The sequence below is a fragment of the Gadus morhua genome, chromosome 11 (genome assembly GCF_902167405.1).
Source record: "Gadus morhua chromosome 11, gadMor3.0, whole genome shotgun sequence".
Lineage (NCBI taxonomy): Eukaryota > Metazoa > Chordata > Actinopteri > Gadiformes > Gadidae > Gadus > Gadus morhua.
This window is the reverse complement of record NC_044058.1, coordinates 5,178,006-5,198,592: the sequence shown is the minus strand read 5'-3', so window position 1 is coordinate 5,198,592 and position 20,587 is coordinate 5,178,006. Positions and strand designations below refer to the sequence as shown.

At 41.7% G+C, this 20,587-nt stretch overlaps 1 protein-coding gene across 1 annotated transcript; it reads right to left on the bottom strand.

Annotated features, from left to right (window-relative positions):
• Positions 1 to 883: 883 nt before the first annotated feature.
• On the bottom strand, positions 884 to 16,546 carry dgat1b (diacylglycerol O-acyltransferase 1b). The gene is made up of 17 exons (XM_030370876.1): positions 16,166 to 16,546; positions 15,288 to 15,375; positions 14,190 to 14,230; positions 14,003 to 14,088; positions 10,554 to 10,606; positions 10,103 to 10,208; positions 6,635 to 6,763; positions 6,376 to 6,444; positions 6,069 to 6,172; positions 5,653 to 5,691; positions 5,180 to 5,221; positions 4,797 to 4,841; positions 4,318 to 4,430; positions 3,943 to 4,008; positions 3,068 to 3,155; positions 2,919 to 2,981; positions 884 to 1,666 (listed from the first exon to the last, which is right to left on the bottom strand). Exons 1-17 carry the CDS (start codon positions 16,405 to 16,407, stop codon positions 1,517 to 1,519), a joined length of 1,524 nt encoding a protein of 507 aa, XP_030226736.1. The 5' UTR covers positions 16,408 to 16,546; the 3' UTR covers positions 884 to 1,516.
• Between the last annotated feature and the right edge of the window lie 4,041 nt (positions 16,547 to 20,587).

Sequence of the window (20,587 nt, the reverse complement as noted above, 5' to 3'; positions counted from 1 at the left end):
GATTAATCCTGTGTGAACCTGACAAAATACAGAACAGGTCTTCATATCACCAATATGGAAGATCATTTATGCACACACATGAATGTGGAAATCAATGATAACCACTGCGGTCTCAGGCTCCCTGCTAGACTACAGTTTGACTAGGACTGTGTTTGAGAAACACACGACTGCGCAGCAGATGGTGCTTCAGCATGTAAAGTGGTGATTGGCTGTGTGACTGGAATGAGCTGCATCGCTCCATGTCTCAAGAATTGGATTCTGTCTTGAAATCCTCAAAAAAAACGATCTCTTCTGGATTAGGAGATCAAACAAAATATGAAGACACTCTTAAAATAGGAATAAATGCCTGGGTCAGGGCACCACAGGCGGGCGCAGAACTGTCAGACGCTCAGAGTTGCATCTGATTTGCAGCTTTTTGCTTCTAGCATCCATAAGCAGCCGGTGAGGTGTGTCTTTGTGTGTGTGCAGGTGTGTGTGTGTAGGTGTGCATGTGTGTTTGTGTGGTGAAATAGGATTAGTGTACGAAGGCAAGACAAGCACTGCTGAAGTGTTGTCAACTTACTTTACAGTAATTAAACATCTGGAGCAGGGAGTTTTCCCCCGTGTTTGTTTCTACCGTTGCCTCTGCTCCCTGCCAAGGAAGCCACATTAACAGCAAGTAGGAGGAAGCTCAACAGGATCAGTTAAAAAGTTGGCATTCGGATCATAAGGGGCACAGACTTTTTAAATGCAGTCTCATCTCCCTAAAAAAGTTCCTTTAATAATAAAGTGTTAATGTCTGGCAAGTTTGACGCGAGTACTACCATGCATTCTGTGCATCTTAGTTGTGTTTAGATTCCTGTTACACGTGTATTAAAAAATGCAAGATAATATGAATCTTTGATTGATTTGTCAATGTTTTTAATCGCCACATTTGTGACTGAAGTGATTTTTCTGTTCCTCAAAATTCCAACCCAACATTCAGTAAAACTTCGTACCGAAGTGCTCCACAGCACCATAAAACAGATACAGGCCTGGGTTGGTGAAGTTTACAATGATACACCATTCATAGATATAAACATACATTCTATATCCCCTCAAACAAAATAATACAAAAAAAATTTAGTGAATCCTTTTTTTTACCATCCCTTAGTAGGGATGGTAAAAGTCTAGATATGTGACCAGAAGTAAAATAAGATACAGAAACACAGATATTTGCAAGCAAACATATCTTTGTTTTCAAAATCTAGAAATGTAAAAAAAATAATCCAATATGTTCAATAGGTCATTTATTTTTATTAGTTAAATGGCGGAGAACATATTTATTGATTGAAAAACTTCATCCAATCCCCTTCTAGTCAAACATTTTAAAACCTGAGTAAAGGAGTGAAGTAGTTCACCATCATAATGATCTTTCATGATACATGGCATAGATTGTATTGCTTAGGTTGTAGAAAAGCATTAGTTATCAACATTCCTATTCAGAGTCTTGTTAGCTGTAAAAAGGATGGGAGTGTAAGTGTTGGAGTGTGTGTGGTCAGTGAATCTCTTGTCCGTTGTGTAAGACATAGTAGTCATGGACGTACATCAGGACCGCAATGGGTTGACCAATGATGAGTGAGATCCACACTGCCGCGTTTCCATAGTTACCACGCAGAAAGCGAGTGACGAGCCAAGCCAATGGGAGCTGTTTGGAAATGAAAACGATAAAAACTAAAAATAAGGAATAACTAGAATCAGACAGGTTGATGTTCTATTATGATCTATCGCCGTTCATATATCTCACCAAGAAACATTGTCGTGATTCGCAAAAAATCATCATTTTCATTTTGAAATAGGATAGTTTTATAATTCTTTAACAAAACTTTGCTCAATTTCAAATACAACTAATGAAAAAGTGATTTATTGTAAAACAAAGCATTTGGTTTTCACAGCAGCGATGATTAGAATGAGCTACAAAATGGCCCACTGCTTTCATTCAAAATAACAGCTATTAAGAAAACGAGAAAGTAATATTAAGATGTTCACAAAGCATCATTATTATGAAAATACAAATCAAAAGAAGCAAAGCTATGTCATGCATGCTCATATCAATAATGAAGCATTAATAAAATCCTTCAAAAAAAATCGTAAGCCATTATCATAGGCCTATGAAGAAAAAAAAATATTTGTAGCCTACTACTGTAGCTGAATGGGGTTTGGCTATTCCATATACCGGAAGTCATAAATCCCAAAAAAATAGTGTGTGAGACAGAAAATGAGGCATAGTGAATATTGGCGAACAGAGACAAAAAGGTCCCTGCAGTTAGCCCAGCTGGTGCAGGGAACCTGAACATTGGACACTTTTCAGACCTGGGCTTTTACCTTTATGAGCCTTTTACTTTTATATATTAATTATAACTTCAATACAACTAGTCAATCATATATTATGCATTTTGCCTATGCATTGACCAAAATGCACGCATGCATAGCTCTCATGTATGTGCACAGTTTATGCAAGTCAAATCTAGTAGGCCGTGTTAGTAATTAGCCTGGATTGGCTTACACAAGTAAGAAGTGAAATACCTTCCCTTCCATTAAAGGCGTATTGAAAGCATAGGAAGAACAAATGTAGGCTACACACTGTATAAACATCGGATTCAATGTTTGCTTCAGTAAAAGTCAGCTGTCAATGGGGGGGTTAGGGTTAGGTGGGGTGGGTGGGAGGGGCACCCTCCTACTTCTAAATTCTCTATGGACAACAACCAGTGATACTTCTACCATATTCTACAATGAGCACATTGACTGCGATAAACTTTCACTGTATTATGACATGCAAGTATATTACCCTATGCCTTAAGTAATGTATTCTACATCCAGTGCATACCGTTTGTACATAACCCAATGCCTTAAGTAATGTATTCTACACACAGTGCATACAGTTTGTTATCTATGCTTACCTGACTCATCATGCCCATGAACGCCCAGAGTCTGAACATCCTCAGAGGAACACTCATCAGGTACTGCCAGACGAAATACAGGACAGGTCAATGCATGATTCAGATATGTGTTGACATACTAAAACGATGAAGGTGGACTGAGCTCTGACCTCATGGAAGAAAGCAGAGAGGAAGAAGACAGCTGACTGGCTGACCATCTTGCTGAAGCCTTTCCTCAGCAGCGGACAATAGAAGTGTCTGCAGGAAATCACAATGGATGGATGAATCGATAGAACGGTTGATGGGGGAGTAAAGAACACATGTTGATACAGACCCATAGATCTAGGGACATTAAAACAACTTGATATTTTGCGGTTAGCATTTGAAATATATTTTCTGATAATATCACATCAAATGCATTAAAAAATGTATCTGAGCACTAAATAAATTATTTACAACTGCAGTAGATAAAAAAAATGATTATTTACTTTTAAAGTAAATGATGCGGAAAAAGTAAGCAAAGAAATTTGCTTACAGACACGTTAATGTATGGTCATGATTAGGAATTTGTTTTGATTAAAACTAATTACCATAGATAGAATCACTTAATAGCAAGTCTCACATTTCACACACAGAGCTTCAGTGTAAAATGTAGCACATGTGTAGTTTACACCATGATGTTCAGAAATGTTATTTATAATAGCTGGTTTGGATTATCCGTTATGAATTAAACTTATTAATTAATTAAACCCCTCCTACCAACTGCCTAGGCAAATTGTCAGATGAAAAGTTCTATGTTCGACAATATATGTAGTATAAGAAACTTATTTTTAACTGCATCAATGGCTCCAATTCATGACTATAATCCGGGATACTTAATAACGCAGGCTGTGTTTAACACTCCACTTCAGATGAATTAAACAAACTACCAAGGGCTCTGCTGCTGCAATATCATTGAAGCAGGCAACCTGCTGTTGTGCCTCAGCAGCTCTGAGAACAGCTCAGCGCTCCGCTAGAGAATGCCCTCTCTCTCTGTAGCTCTCACCGAAGACACCACTTGTGGACAGGGATGTTCCAGTTCTGCCAGAAGTATGTCACCGTCTCAGCGTTCCTGCAGAAGGAGACGCCTGATTCAGTGGAAATAAAATCAATTCACACGGGCAATAACAAATAACACAAAGTAGGATGTTTGTTTGGGATTTGTTTTCTACCAGTGGGCTATTAATGCACTGAAGGAATCAAGCCTACCCTGAAAACAGGACACCAACACAGTTTGATATCTTTAAATCAGGTTTTTTTTGCATTGGCCGTTTTAGTCTTAGTCTTCAATCTGCAATTACATGACTCATTGTATAGCTGAGAATAGGTTTTAAAGTAAAACAAGTGGCTATGTGTATCAGGCTATGGTCTCCTCCCTCACCACCAGTCCTTGTAAAACTGCCTGTCTCCGAAGCGCAGCAGCTCAGCGGTGAAGTTCAGCGATGAATGGAAGAACCAGTAGAAAAACATCAGCCACAACAAGTGGTTTGGAACCTACGGAGATAGAGGCCTCATAAATAAGACAATGGTTTGTTTTCTGCACTTTCATTTCCTGCACACAAAGAACCTCGCCAACAGCATCCCACTCGGCAGAAACCCTGTTTAGTGCTGTTGTTTTTGCTGAAAGCTGCCATCTCCCTACATTACGGACATAAATACAATTTCAAACCCAGGCAAAAGGCGTCAGTTTTCATGTTTCTACCGTTTTGAGCAGAATCAAACCGTCATTAGGTCATTAGAAAACAAAGGAGTTAGAGGGTAAAATGGCTGAGTCCCTTAATAATACAGTGTTGCACTCTACCTGTTGTGTACCTGTAAAAGAAAGAAGTGTATATATATGGTTAGCGTTCCTCTACTCACAGCCAGCCTCAGAAGTCTCTCCATCATTCTGGAAAGATCCATCTCCTAGGAGGAGCCGCGGGAAGACAGGAGACCGCAGGGTAAAAGACCAGACTCCAGAGTCACTTACAACTCAAAGTGTCTAAAATACGCTCAAACCCTCTACTTGTTTATTTTAGGAGATCTTGTACTGCGCTGCACATATCAAAGAGTTGGAGAAGTGCTAATGCTAATAGGTAGAATAAGTAGGCAACCCAAAAACCATGACGGGGGTCATAATATTGCAAGACATCACGGTTTAATTAAAATGTCCCCTCATTGATGCATGCCTTGATTATAGTACGTCAAATGTCACCAACTGCAAATATGAATATAACTTGTTTTAATATGTGGATTGTCCATACCTCCAGGGGTTTCATGGAGCTCTGGATGATTGGAACCATCCACTGAAAAGAGAGGCAGACAAGGAGGTAAGACCCAAAGATCAGATCAACAGTGTTTAGGGAATACGCCCAGATAGCTGGAGATTGGCCCTTGCCTGTCTTACCTAGGTTCCAACCGGTTGTTTAATCCAATTTCATTATTCCCTGGAAATCTTTGTAAATGAATTAAAAGTGTATTCCCTCACATGAAGAGGAGCTAGGCTATTGTAACTCATGTCAACAGAGGTGAAAACGGATAGCAGATGCTTACCCGGCGCACTCCCCTTCTGGACGTACAATCATGAACTTGGAATTAAACAACATGTCTGATCTGGGCCAAACAGGCAAACGCCAATTTACAGATAACTCGGCTTATCACTTCAACTGTTTCAATGTAGACACTTCAAAAACATAATAACTACTACAAAGGGAATATGATATAAAAAATGTTTTACCTGCTGAGTCAGAGCAACGAGCATCTGGGTGAGAAAGAGCTGAAAATAATAAGACGTTTAGTTACAAAAAGTTGCATATTATATCGGCAGTTTTCAATAAGGAAATTGTACCATTTACAATAGATTTGTGAACCGGTTTGTGGATATGAATAGCTTTTATCAAACAAACATATGACCACTAAACATATGATTTACAATGAAAGCACTGATGAAGACATAATTCAATGATAAACATTGTGTAGAAAGTCCCAGCCTTATCAGTAAAGGTCTGCAAATAACACCAGCTCAAAAATATACAGACACATATATCTCTCTCCTATGATGATAATATAAGAGAGATAATAATGGTTTGATCAAGGAACAGTAGATTGGCTGTGTGCCGGAGCCCCGGGTGGGGTTGTCCCTGCTCCTCTCACCATCTCCAGCAGCCTCCTCAGCAGGAAACTCATGCGGATCTTGGGCGAGCGAGGGAAGTTGAGCTCATAGCACAGAGTTGGAGCAAACACAAAGTAGTACAGATCTACACAAACACAGACAGACAGACAGACAGAGAAAGAGAGGGGGAGAGAAAACAAACAGGAACATTCAAATCAGAACGCTTTACCTTGTACTGTTTTAGCAACTGAGTTTATTTCCAATGGAAACAAATTACAATATGAAGAGCCTTAATAAGGCCCAGCACGTTGCTCTGAGTGTGAACGACAGTGGTCTCAGGGAGGGTACCTCTGATGGTCAGGTTGCCGGGGTAACAGACTATCTGGTCTACACCGATCACGGGTGGGGCTGAGGGACCTGCAGCACATGAATGCATTAATGCAAGGACAGATGAATTTGTGTTTATGCATTGTTCACTTCTGTATTAATTTTATAATAAAATAAATAATCAGGGCTGATGTTGGAAAATAATGCAACCGCTGACTACGACTCTAGCCTGTTACCGGCCCTCAGTGCTGGGTCCATTTGTTTAGCAGTTTGAACTCACAGGAGTTGGATCTGGACAGTGTCTTGACCTTGATGCTGCTCAGCTCTCTGCACCACCTGTTGACGTCTTTATAGGAGTACAGCTTCAGGAGGAGGATGGTGTAGGTTCCCAACGCAAACACACCGCCAACTGGCCGAGGGACACAGACAGGACGATTCAACTGATGTTTTCCATCATAGAAAAACTGTTTCTCTTATGTGAGAGACACTGTTTAGACACCTTGATGTATAACAAGTTAGAGTGAGAGAGTGGAACAGAAAAAGAGAGAGACACAGACAGAGAAAAAGAGAGATACAGACACAGAGAGAGTGGAACAGAGAGGGAGAGAGAGCCAGAAAGAGAGAGGAAAAGAGAGAGGGGCAGGAGTGGAATGGGGACGAATAAAAAGTAAATAACAAAGTGGAGGGAAAGGAAATGAGGTAGAATTAATTTACATAAGGAAGAAAGAAAAAAATAGGAAAGACGAGGTCATCATTTGAAGAGCAAATGAGGCCCCGTAAAATACGCTAGCACGGCTCAGCTAACTAACTTTGCCAAGGACACCCAGTCTGTGATGTTCACCACACAGCCAACCATTTCAAATATGTGAATATCTGTGTGTATGCCACCGTGTGTCTTTATGTGTGTTGTGTCTTATTTAGAACAACACACAAAGACGCATAAAGCTACCATAGCAATATCAACAGCTACCATATTGTAGATGAACAAAGCAAAAAGCAATTTGCATAATCCGTCATCTCACACACACACACACACACACACACACACACACACACACACACACACACACACACACACACACACACACACACACACACACACACACACACACACACTGTGTAATATAGGTCGGAATAACTGGCATTACAGTTTCCATAGAACCATCGATGAACCATCTGCCTCTCTGCCGATCTGCAGTGTGTCCACATCTAACCAGACATGAGAGAGGGACAGCAGAGGAGACGTGCGCCTCAAAACTCATCTTGAAGCTTTTCAAATGGTAATAGTTGTTAACATAGAAGCAATCCTGTAAAATCCTCTGCATGTTTTTTCACCATAATGATTCTGCTACTACGCATTCAATTTGTGACTTTGAGGCTGTTAGTTAATGCTAAATTAAAAAATCATGTTTGTCATTTAAACTGCCATTGTTTAGCTATGCAGTTTACTTGTTCCTGGTATTTCCTGAAACAGTTTCATACTTCTACCATACCGTTACTTCTGTTAATATAAAAATAAATATTCCTTTAATGACCAGGTTTCAGCATTTTTAGAAAGAGTAAGGAAGGCTTTCGGGGCACGATGCAAAGCTGAGGCATAAATCATTGCCTCCAGTGGCTTACGCTTAATTTGTAATTTTGGAATTATGTCTTGATTCTCCTGGGACATTTAAACATCCCTTAGAGCTGACTTATAAATCACACATCAAAAGAGCGGTTTAAGAAATACTGAAAAAAGCCAGGAAAGGTTAGCCATCAACCCCCCTCCCACAATCCCTTAAAATATTTTCATTAAAATTCAAAATGAGTTGAGTTGATAATAACGGGGCTCCACCCGGGGAAACATTTTAAAAGGTCTAATGTCTATAATAATAACACTGAGTAACATTGCAGGCTTTTTTTGGCTCCTATGTTATTCATTACCTGGATGCTTGTAGCGGTCGTCACAGACCCACTCACATGCACGCGCAAACACACACACACCCACAAGCACACATACTCGCTCTCCGACATAGACTTCCTGTGTAAACTGCGGTGGTGGTAGGAGAATAGACAGACAGATGGATTGAATCCTATGACTCTACCTCCCACTGAGAAATCAGATGAGCGCTGTGGAGAGGAGGAGGAGGAGAGAGGCTAGAGAGGTTAGGGCAGAAGAGAGGAGAGGAGATGAGGAGAGAGGAGAGAGAGGTTAGGGCAGAAGAGAGGAGAGGAGATGAGGAGAGAGGCTAGAGAGGTTAGGGCAGAAGAGAGAGGAGAGGAGATGAGGAGAGAGGCTAGAGAGGTTGGGGTAGAAGAGAGACGAGAGGAGATGAGGAGAGAGGAAGGAGAGGTTAGGGCAGAAGAGAGAGGAGAGGAGAGGTGATGAGAGACAGAATGTTTGATTTATCCAGTGCATATGCTATACAAGAAGGACTCAATCTCCATAAGTAGACTCAACATCTTTATTGTGTTCCCTTAATATCTGATGTGACCTACATCATTCAATGGTTTATTTGCTACATGTGCATGTATATGTTAGTCAGTGACATATATTGATTTACCGTACACGCTTATGGTTGGCCAACCATAGGCATGTTTGTATTGGCAACAAGTATAGGGGGGCATGATATATTGGCTCAATACTGATATTGCAATATCACATTGGGCAATATTAAAACGAAAAAAAAGCATGCAATATTCTGTGAGTTTGGAGAGCCTCCACCGTTGGTTTTTGAATCTGTTGTTCTCAGTTTGGAGCCCGCTTGACAGCGCTTTATAATGATCACGTTTCATTGGCCAGTTTTTAAGTCACATGCAAGTGTGTGTGTACGGGTCCTCTAGACGAACATACCCTACGAGCCTACTGTTCGGCCACATAGTGTGCCCCGCGTGTGTGCAATGTGCATGTTCTGAGGGGGTTGCATTGTTGTGCGGACAGCAATCTGGCCACAATTTAATAGGCAGACAACTGGCTACGTCATTAAAACTACGCCCAATGCCTGAAGCCCGCCAGGATCCTCCCCCGTCTCCTCGACATCGCTAGACAAACTGGGCCTCATACAGGTGGTGTCTCTAGTTAGGTTAGTGTCTTTGATACAGGACTTATTGTAGTTCGTAAGCTGCTATTGAGACCTGGGATTATTTTAAGACAACACCAAAGCAGCGCTATGCTGCCGTACAAGTGTGGCAACCAGATAAACCTTTTTGTTTTTACAACACTTGTTTTGATATGTTATGGATCTATTTTGATGCGTTACTCCATCACTTTTGTGTTTTTACATATATTTAAGAATATAAAAATGATAATCAATATCACATTATTCATGACCAATATCGCAACATCATTATTTGTCAATCATGCACCCCTAGCTACAAGATTGTGATCCTTTCCCCTTCTCAGGTAAAATTAACGCGTTGTCCATTAATCTATGTTATTCTATAGTACTGTGTGGTTTGTGTGTTATACAGTAGTGTATGATTGTGTGTGTGTTCTGTTTGCTGACAGTCAGACTAATGGAGACACATGCATGTGACCTTTAGTTGACCCTGCCTGTCGATGCCCGCCCACTCTGGCAGCTTTGCCCGCCCCACTCATCTAGAGCCAACTGGATGAGGCCCCAGTCATGATCATGTGATTGTATAAACCCTAGATGGGCGCTGTTGTAACACTGAATCCAAATGTATCATTTCTGTTTTACACAATAACACCTATACCCCCACACACTCAATCACACACACATCAACACAAACAGAGGGATTTATTTACCTGGGGATATGGAGGGAACCAATAGGACGACAACAGCAGGGAAGCAAAGGATGATTGAAAGGTTGACCGAGTGGACAAGAAGCCCCACTTGTTCACTGAGGGATCCCTGCAAAGAGACACACTGTTGTTAGAACTTGCCTTTGGATACTCATTTAGTAATAAATCACATACAACATTATTTTATAAATATATTTTTTTAATCATTCACAAAATGTACTGAAATATTGGCTTAAAATAATGTAAAGGCATGTTTACTAATTTAAAATGACATAGGACTATAAACAGTGACACAGCTATGTTGACCTTTCACCTAACTTTGCCTGTGTGCTACCAAGTTTGTGACACTCTGAATGTACAAACACAGCCTCGCCCATTGTTCAACCAGTCAGGTTGCCTTGAGAATGAGTCAGAAGTGCCGCAATGCATCCGGAACCAGCGCCGATGAGCTCACCTTTGACAGTTGTCTCTCTGTGTAGAGTGCAGCCAGTATAAATACATTGGAAACTGTAAAAGACAATGAATGAAAACGATGTTATAGTAATAGACAAAATGGCCTTCTTTCTCACTACCATGGCTGTGTAAGGGTCAGTCATTTGAAGCACATGCTGTCACATTACATGTCTTTTTGAGTATGAAATATCTTGAATATGAATATCTATGAATGTGGAAAAAAAGCAAACATCATCGCCAGACGCACACCAAATTAAGAACTCAATGAATTTCTTGGTGACCACTGGTCTCGTGAGGTCAAGCAACTGTCAAGCCAATAAGACTCTGCAAACATGCTCCAGTCCCAGACCACCACACACAGGCACCCAGCAGTCGACTATGAATGAAATGAGCCAGCACTAACAGAGCATATGTGCATCACAGCGCACACCACCTGCCACAAAGGAAGTAACAGGGTTTGAGTGCATTCAAGCGCACACACACACACACACACACACACACACACACACACACACACACACACACACACACACACACACACACAGACACACACACACACACACACACACACACACACACACACACACACACACACACACACACACACACACACACACACACACAATCATTTATTATAAATGCAAACTTTAATATGCACAAAAACATTGAGTAATTTGTTTGACCTTAATATGTTGCCATTAATGAACAATATTCTTCAACCAACAGTAGATGATTACAGGTAATTGGTTAAAATTACGTCCTTGCCAAGATCACATGACAGTGAGGGATTAAAGTAACTTAGTATAATTAAAGTCTAGTTAGGTAGTAGCACTAGTCAAGTTAACCATACGATTAGGGCTGATTTTTGAACAGAAAACGGAACAATAAAGGGCATGGATTGCCCTCCGCCCTGATCTCCTAGCAGACTTATTGAACCACTATGGACTCATCTAATCATCACTTCAACCTTTGAGCAAACAGCAAACCAATGTTATGCACAAAGAGGTTCATGAATCTTATTGTTGTATTCCTAGCATACATATTCATTTTAATATACTTCACTTAAACACTGCAATTTTCACAGCATACATTTTGCGTTGTGTCCAGCATGTATATTTGAATATATTTATACACATATAAGGATGTAATAAGTATTGGTTAGAAAATATATTCAAACGTTACAACTGGCAGATTCACTTCAATGGTGTATGAATGGATAAATGGATTTCTATAGTTTCTACCTCCCAAAATCTCATCTACTTTCAAAAAAGCATCTCATGAATGCTATTTACCAACTGGTCACCTGAGATGCAGCAACTGATCTACAAATCAACGACACATCCAGGAATCTTGTCCTGGGTTAGTTCTGAGGTAGAGACATTTCTAAAAACCCATTTAAAGAAGAAGGTTTCAAAGCATTGTATTCAACAAGATATTGTGGAATCAACTCGGTTCTGCATAGTTCTTGTCATGTCTTTGAGTGTCTGGAAACCCATTTCCTCACGTGCCCATTGTGTGGACAACAGACACTCCCATTTTTCGCTGTGAAGAAGAAAACGCCAGCAAACGTATCCAGACATTTATCATACTGTGCCATTACTCTAAGACTGTTACGTTGCTATTTTACTTATCAACGAACACCGGGCACAACAGACACTGGGCAAGCACAACCAGTACCTTTGTCTATGCTCCTTTTCCAGTCACATTGAGAGTTGTTCTATAAAGGCCATGAGTTTAAAGTTGCAATGAGTTAGCATGAGCCCATCCTAGTAAGAAGGCGGGAGACAGTGGTCTGTCCTCTCTGAGCTGCTCAGCGGTGTGACGCAGGCTGGCGGACTTTGTCACTTTGTGGGTGGTGTGAGGGGGGTTAGGGGAGTGTGCAGCTGCAGGACGTTCTGGAGAACAAAGAGGGGTACGGCCTGGCCTACCCTCTTTTAGTAATCAGTTCTAGGATGTGACTGATAACATTATATAAATCCCCATGGAACAGTACTGAGTCCAGATGCACCCAGGTCAATTTAAGATATGCGCTAGTTGAAAAGTTAAGCATTGCAACTTTGATAATAAAGTTAATTTATTTACATATTTCATGTTTTCTGTAATTCTATTGTAAGGTTGACATTTGAATTAGTCAGCGTGGTTACTTGCCAATTGTGTCAGCAAACGTTGAGTTGTACTTTTTGAATACTTGATTTAATACATTTAGTATAGCTTTTCTTTGAATCTGCGATTCAAAATCAGCACTCTTACTATTGCGGCAACTGTCAATGTCATATATTATTCAAAGTATTGCTACACTGTTTGTAAAAAAAAAAGTACTCTCCATCTCTTAATCTAACAAATAGTAGTATCGGTTGGATGCAAATGGCATCAATCTCTGTCTCCCCACCTGTACACACACCGTCGTGGTGAATCTGTGTGTTCATGTTGAACCATACGGGACGGAGACGGTGCACGGTCGGTTGGCACTGCAGCGTAAAATGACTGTTATGTTATGAAGCAGCCACTAATGTTTCATCTACTATATACTGCTGGAAGACTAGCTATCCATGTTTTTGAGTTTTATACTAATACATGGAAAGTCTAAACACAAATTAAGTCTTCAGGCGTTTATTTTGTCAATCAAAACCGTACTGAGACAACCACACTGGTGTACTGAACAGTGCATAGATATACACTGTTCAGTACAACATAGTTTGGTGTGTGTGTGTGTGTGTGTGTGTGTGTGTGTGTGTGTGTGTGTGTGTGTGTGTGTGTGTGTGTGTGTGTGTGTCTGTGTGTGTGTGTGTGTGTGTGTGTGTGTGTGTGTGTGTGTGTGTGTGTGTGTGTGTATATCTTAGGTAGTCAATGTCATCAGAGAATGAGATATTTTACTCCTTCGGCAAGAATGAAGAGCCACCCATTCAGACTCATTTCATGTTGTAATGCTTCCCATTACAGGCCTTAACATTACAGCCCATCTGGATCCTCTTCTCGTACCATCAGACTCACTTCCCTATCTTGGTGCTCTCCTTTAAGCCTCATTTACTGCAGCCTTATCCCTCTATACCTTCATTACATTCCTCTGGACTGATTCCTCCATCCCTGTTCATCATCCTTCTCCCCTTCCCACTGCATCCTTGGGCTCGCTCTCTCTCTCTCTCTCTCTCTCTCTCTCTCTCTCTCTCTCTCTCTCTCTCTCTCTCTCTCTCTCTCTCTCTCTCTCTCTCTCTCTCTCTCTCTCTCTCTCTCTCTCTCTCTCTCTCTCTCTCTCTCTCTCTCTCTCTCTCTCTCCCTCTCTCTCTCTCTCTCTCTCTCTCTCTCTCTCTCTCTCTCTCTCTAAAGAGAGCTTTTGTTTCAATCCAGAGATGTGCCAATACCGTTTTGTTGTGTTACGACAGCTCTAAACGAACGGTCAGTATGCATCACTACAGTACCACAGCATCACAGTACCACAACATCCCCACTCACCGATGACTAGGCAGGCCGCGGGCCAACTGTACGGGTCCTTCACAAACAAGGACAACACCTGAATGGGGTCCACCAGGATGCCATACCTGAAGAAAGAAAAAGACAGACATGTTTGATTATCAATAGGTCTATCAAGGGGATGGAAACAATATGTAAGTATGTAGTGAAAGAATTCATTGTTACACACTTTAAGAGGTTTTCTAGGAAGAGGCGGGAGTTGCTGAGGACCTGTAACACACAGAGGATTGCAGTGGTTCAGGTCACTGGAGTGGTAGCATTTTACGCAACACAGAATGAGTTACTCAGTCAAGGCTGCTGAAAGCTCACAATTGTTGGTATTTTTGGGTCAGATTTCTTCTGGTGCGACTGTTTTGTACCAGCCTGTTTTGTACCAGCCCTCTGATTCGCTCAATCCTGTCATCTCTGCTCGTCCCAGTATTATAGAGAGACTTGCAGTGTGCTGCAATAACTCTAACTCTCTCTCTTTCATGGTTTTCATTGTTTCTTTAGTCCTCCCAGTTCTTCCATTTGAGTCGAGCCACTGACTCTTTGTTCCTCTCCCCATCCTTCTCCTCATGTTACTTCCCTCTCTTTCTGTATTTCATCTCTTTTTGTATCCACCTCCCATTCCTCTATTCTTCTCTCGTTCTACTCCTCCTCCTCTCACTCCCTCCATCTCGATGGCTTTAATATCTCATTAACCGCCACAAAGCCCCCACGCTGCTCACTGGGTACAGCGCTGGGGTTCACCAGGAATAAAAAAGGAAAACCTCCAGCGAAGAACACAACCATCTGCGCTCAAAGTCTGGATTAGCAGAAGAAGAAAAAAGGAACATTTGCTGCTCTCTCCCCCTCTTTCTTCTCTCGTCTTATCTTGCAGCTTCTCCTTGGCAAAGAAAAAGCTGAAAATATTATTTTCTACGTGTGACAAGTTTAACCGGAGTGTTGAACTGGCTTTCGGCTTGAGACTATTATCTATTAATATGAACGTTTCCTGATGTCTCCCAGAATAGTTCCGTACAGCTTCAGAGTGAATAATACAGACTCAACTGGTGGACAGTGTAGGTCCCGTCAGTATACCAATGGAATCACTTCGCCCCGGCAACCATAACGATGTTACTGGATATATAAAGCTCAGTTTTGTATAGGAATTTGTTTATTTGTGTATTTGTTTGTGTGTGTGTGTGTGTGTGTGTGTGTGTGTGTGTGTGTGTGTGTGTGTGTGTGTGTGTGTGTGTGTGTGTGTGTGTGTGTGTGTGTGTGTGTGTGTGTGTGTGTGTCTCACCAGCATGACCACACACCAGTTAAGGATTCCGCGATAATTACTGAATCCACTGGACGAGCTCAGCAAGGACTGCTGGTGCTGGTGACAACTAGATAGAGAATGCATGGATTAAAAGATGGAAGGAGGGATGGAGGGAGGGGTGGGGAGAGGATGGATGGATGGATCGACAGACATGTGGATGGATGGAGGGAGGGATCCTTCCATATTGGTGGTGGAGGGAGGGCCGGTGGAGGGAGATGATGGTTGGAAGAATGTATTGAGTGGATGAAGGTTTGATGATTGGCAGAGTGTGTTGATTGGTGGATGCATGGGCAAGGATAAATCACGCCATGTGTATGCAAAAAGATTTCTACCGAAGAAAAAAGATGGACGAAACAGGTGAACATATTGATACCAGTATCCTGGTGGCATGTCTTTTTAGGGAAATAGAAAAAGTTGACTATTAACTTTAACTAGTAGGACTGTGTTATTAGATAGCTCCTTTCCCCCTCTGGACTTCACTGTTTATCACTTGCATCTGTTATTTTAGCACACAAATGAATGCATATTTCGGATTTTGCAATAACATTTAAATTATTAAGGGGGAAAAAATGAAGTAAATAAAGATGGTTGACAGCTAAAATAAATCACCAAAGATGTAATGGTACGTTTTGGATACACATTGTCAACAGTGCGGGGTACACTTTTTCAATGCATATAAAAAAAGCATACACAAACCGAAGGAAAGTCCAAAATAAGTGTGTGGGCCCATTAGATGTTTAGCTCTGATTATATGCAAATCAGACCTCGGGTCGGAGTTCCGAGAGACGCATGACGAGCCATTTAAATGGAAATGTATGGCCCAGAAATAAATCATTTTTAAAGAACACAATCCTCACCTCAATCTGCCACTGTGGTCATTCCTTCGTTTTCGTTTTTCCTCTTTTTCGTGTTTTGATTTGGAGTGAGTTGTATGCAAGCCATTGGGCTGGCCTGGTTCTCTACTGCTGCTCGCAGTCAGCGCCGAACTGCACGCCGTGGCAGACCCGCCGCTGGCCGGCTGCACAGTCAGGCTTCGTACCCCAGAGAAAGTAGCCCTTCTGCGGAGGGCGGAGGGCCTGTTGGCGCAAGAATCACCCATGTTTCAAAGTGTTAGCTTCAAAGACAACATATCGCTGTGTGGGTGTGTGTGGTAGCCTGTGTGTGTTTTGATAAGTTCACTTCAGGTAACGACATGCCCCTTCTCAACTGACACAGTTGCTTGGAGGAGGAAGTTGCGAGATAATCCGCACGCCCAGTGGGAGAGCCTCCTGGTTCGTGTAGTTTACAAAGTAGGAGTGAGCTGTGGTTTAAGAACATTGACTGACCCAACGAAATCGGCGTACCGACGCCCATACTGCAGAGAAAACCATTTAAAACAATTGTTTTCTATTCACTTTTAAAAGCATAAGAGATTGTTTTCTAAGCAGACGTCTCACAACTCTTAACACCTCATTTTGATATATGAATAGTGGGTGGCCTCTTTGCCAGAATAGTGCACCATGACATTTGGTGTGGTTGTATTCTGTGTCCAGACTCCAGAGTCTCTGCCGGCTGATCGTGTCCTTGTTCACGACGAATCTGATCAGCAGCATTGATCCAGCTTTATCAGTGCTCTCCCTCTATAAGATTCGAGGGTTGTCTGTCTATAGGGTTGGAGTAATGGGACTGTCTCATACTGTTAGGATAAGGCAGGGGTAATGATCAATAAGAAATTGATCACTATTTCTTTAGGAGACTTAGCCTAATCTGAATTTAAGTAAAACTTTTTGAGTAGACCTGTTTAGCTCATCGTAAATAGTTAAGTCATTTGAGGCTAATTTAATAAGAGCTAAACAGCAGCAGGAGCTACAGTACAGTACATACAATTGTGTGTGTGTGTGTGTGTGTGTGTGTGTGTGTGTGTGTGTGTGTGTGTGTGTGTGTGTGTGTGTGTGTGTGTGTGTGTGTGCGTGTGCGTGTGTGTGTGTTTTGGTTAAATTGCTCACGTAGGCTTCAGTTTCTCTAGATAGCTATTATTCATCGTAATGGATGACACATTCTGAGCTCATCATTTCATCTAACTGGTTAAAATGTCATAAGGACATTTTAAACAATGTGAATGTAATTTGTCCTAATATTTGCCCAAAAGCAGTAGGCATCTTTGTCTGTGTATTATAACACAAAGTAAAGATGCACATCATCGTCCAGTAAACCATCCCATTAAACAATAAATGTACCATGAGATCAACCCAATGCTGTTGTGGCCACTAGAGGTCGGCAAAAAACAAGTCCCCATTCTTCCGATTTTATAGAGTCAATATGTGAATGAGAATAATTTAGTCGGCATCCTATTAGAACAACATTCAAACCAGCATCCACCAAAAAAAATCATTCATTAATCCTCCATCACTGTTTAAATTAGTCAAGAAACAAACAAGTAAATGCTGCTTTCCGTTAGGAACCGTTAGGATTCACCTCAAAAGTACCGCCAGGTCCAACGTAGGCTCCACCCACCTGGGCAACTCTTTTTTTTTATCTTGAAGTTTTCCAGATCGGGTTTATTTTTGATAGCAGTGGCCATTTAAAATTTAGAGAATAAGAGGTTTTGTTCATATATTATTCAGGTTTTCGTGCCTTGAAAAGGCCCTAAAAGTCTGGCTTCTCCAAGGCTGCCGACCCGAGCCCTGGAAGGCAGATGGTAACATGTTCCGTCTCTGTATCTCCTCCACTTAGTTTACCATCGCTATTGCCGTGCGGCTTTCATTTCTGCCTTCTTTGTACTTCTGTCTATTGAGTTATTTTTATTCATTTTCTGCCAATATTCCTGTCTGTTCCAGCACCTGTCTGTCTGTCTGCAGTATGTCTGTCTTTGTATATGTTTTTATGTATTGATAGGTGTGGGCGGTCCTTTGTCAGCAAATGTCAGCTCTCAACCCCCCCCCCCCCCGATAGGCACTTAGGGCAGGCAGAGAGAGAGAGAGGCAGACGGAGACAGAGAGAGAGAGAGAGAGAGAGAGAGAGAGAGAGAGAGAGAGAGAGAGAGAGAGAGAGAGAGAGAGAGAGAGCGAGAGAGAGAGAGAGAGAGAGAGAGAGAGAGAGAGAGAGAGAGAGAGAGAGAGAGAGAGAGAGAGAGAGAGAGAGAGAGAGAGAGAGAGAGGCAGGGTCACAGGAAGCCAGATACAAAAGAGGGAGAAAGTGAGAGAAGGAGAGACAAACAGACCAGAGACAAGAGAGAACAAGAGAGACGGACCAGAGACAATAGAGAACGAGAGAGACAGACAGACCGGCGATAGGGGGAGATAGACAGTGACAGTTTGATTGAGAACCCGAAATGGAGAGATGGATAGTGAACAAGGGAACACCCAGAAAAAGCCAGATAGAGTGAGAGATGCTGAGTAGGTGCGGCTAGGGAGATAAATATCTATAGACGGATAACAGGGATGAGAGGAAGTGTTTGTCCTTGCAGGTTGTAATGAAGTTGTGGATGGATGGATGACTCACTTTAGCGCTGCGTGTGGAACACTCACAGCAGACCCACAGACACCACGCAGCTGTCGCACTTGTGTGTGAGCTTGTGTCTGTGTGAGTGTCTGTGTGACTGTGCATGTGCATGCGCATGTGTTTGTCTATGAGTTGAATGCATGTATGCTAATGTGAATGCTCTTCAAGAGTGTTACAGTGTATGTGAATAAACGCTTGGTTGTTGTCAAGTGTTTGTTTGTGACGAATGCTAATTGTATAGGAGCTTGTCTTGAGAGATAAGAGTGAGCAGACAGGCTGACACAAGCAGGTGTGTAATTCTGTGTGTACGTGTGTGTGTGTGTGTGTGTGTGTGTGTGTGTGTGTGTGTGTGTGTGTGTGTGTGTGTGTGTGTGTGTGTGTGTGTGTGTGTGTGTGTGTGTGTGTGTGTGTGTGTGTGTGTGTGTGTGTGTGTGTGTGCATCTGTGTGTCTATGTCGAAAGAGCGACAGATATTGTGTGGTGGAAAACATTGTGTGCTAACTCAGCACTTTTATGGATTGGCCAAGGACTCCATGATGTCCATCTATCTGGGCCTGTCTTCTGCAGAGAATTAGAGGGAGGGCAGATATACCTAGAAAATGGCTGAGAGATTAAGTTAAACAACATTGAAATCAAGACAGTGGGGGGGAATGGGAACGAGTAGACGTCAAAACAACTTCACTTTAAGAATAATATGATATGACTCAAAAGAATGTTGATGTTGTGGTGTAGTGTGTGTGGATGATAGCAGCATCACCTGGCCCGAGTCAGACTGACACCTGTTAGGCATTGAGTAATCAATGCACAAAGGTTAAACCAGCTCTCTCCACAGGCACTCTGCTGCACGGCAAAATGGAGCACCAGAGGGATATTCCATCAACCAAGCTAAAGGCAAAGCCAGGCTTTATTAGCCTCGCTACTTTCAGCAAGAATTGCGTTCCATTAACCTGACTTAAGGGAATCTCCGCTAAGTAACCATGACAATTTATCAGACCAAACTAACCTGGTCGGTACCAGGCTCACTGTCAGGCTTACTTGAGCGGCATTTCATAGAAGTCCATTTGTCTGAAACAAGTGTACCATCAGAAGGTTCCGCCAAGCCTAGTCCTCACGATTTTGTCATTAATTTACATATATGTAGCGCAAACAGCGTATATTTTCACTAAGGGTCTAAGATTAAATTATACAAATAAAACGATATATTTATCTATTGTTATCATGGATATTTTCTCAATTATTTTTTTTAGAAATATATGTATTCTATCAATTTTATGAACCAGCAGTTGGGTAAGTGGTCTAGCAATAGCCTTGTAGCCAGTGTTGGGAAAGTTCACTTTCTACGCGAACTAGTTCAAAGTTCAGGTTCACAAATTTTAAAATGAACTAGTTCAGTCAAACATTCATTATTCAAAATTTTGAACTAAGTTCACAGTTTCAAAAAATGAACTAGTTCATAGTTCTTTTTTTCAACATGTTGCTGTGAGCTATTATTTTTTTTCCGGTATTTTGTACATTGAGCCCCCTTTGTGGTTTATCTAGGATGAAATAGAGTGGTTGAATCAAGTATCGTAGCGAAATACAGTTTCTATCGTGTTTTATTGCACATTTAGCGCATTTTGTAAATCCCATTGATTTCTGTTGGAAGTCTCATTGCTCGTTAGCCGGAAACAGAAAAGGGGGGTGTTCACGTTTGGCTGTAGTCTTTCGCTCGGTTCTAGCCCTACTGTTGAGACGGAGAACCGAGCGAAAAGATTACAACCAAACGTAAACAGTCCCCCTTTCCATTTCCGGCCAACAAGC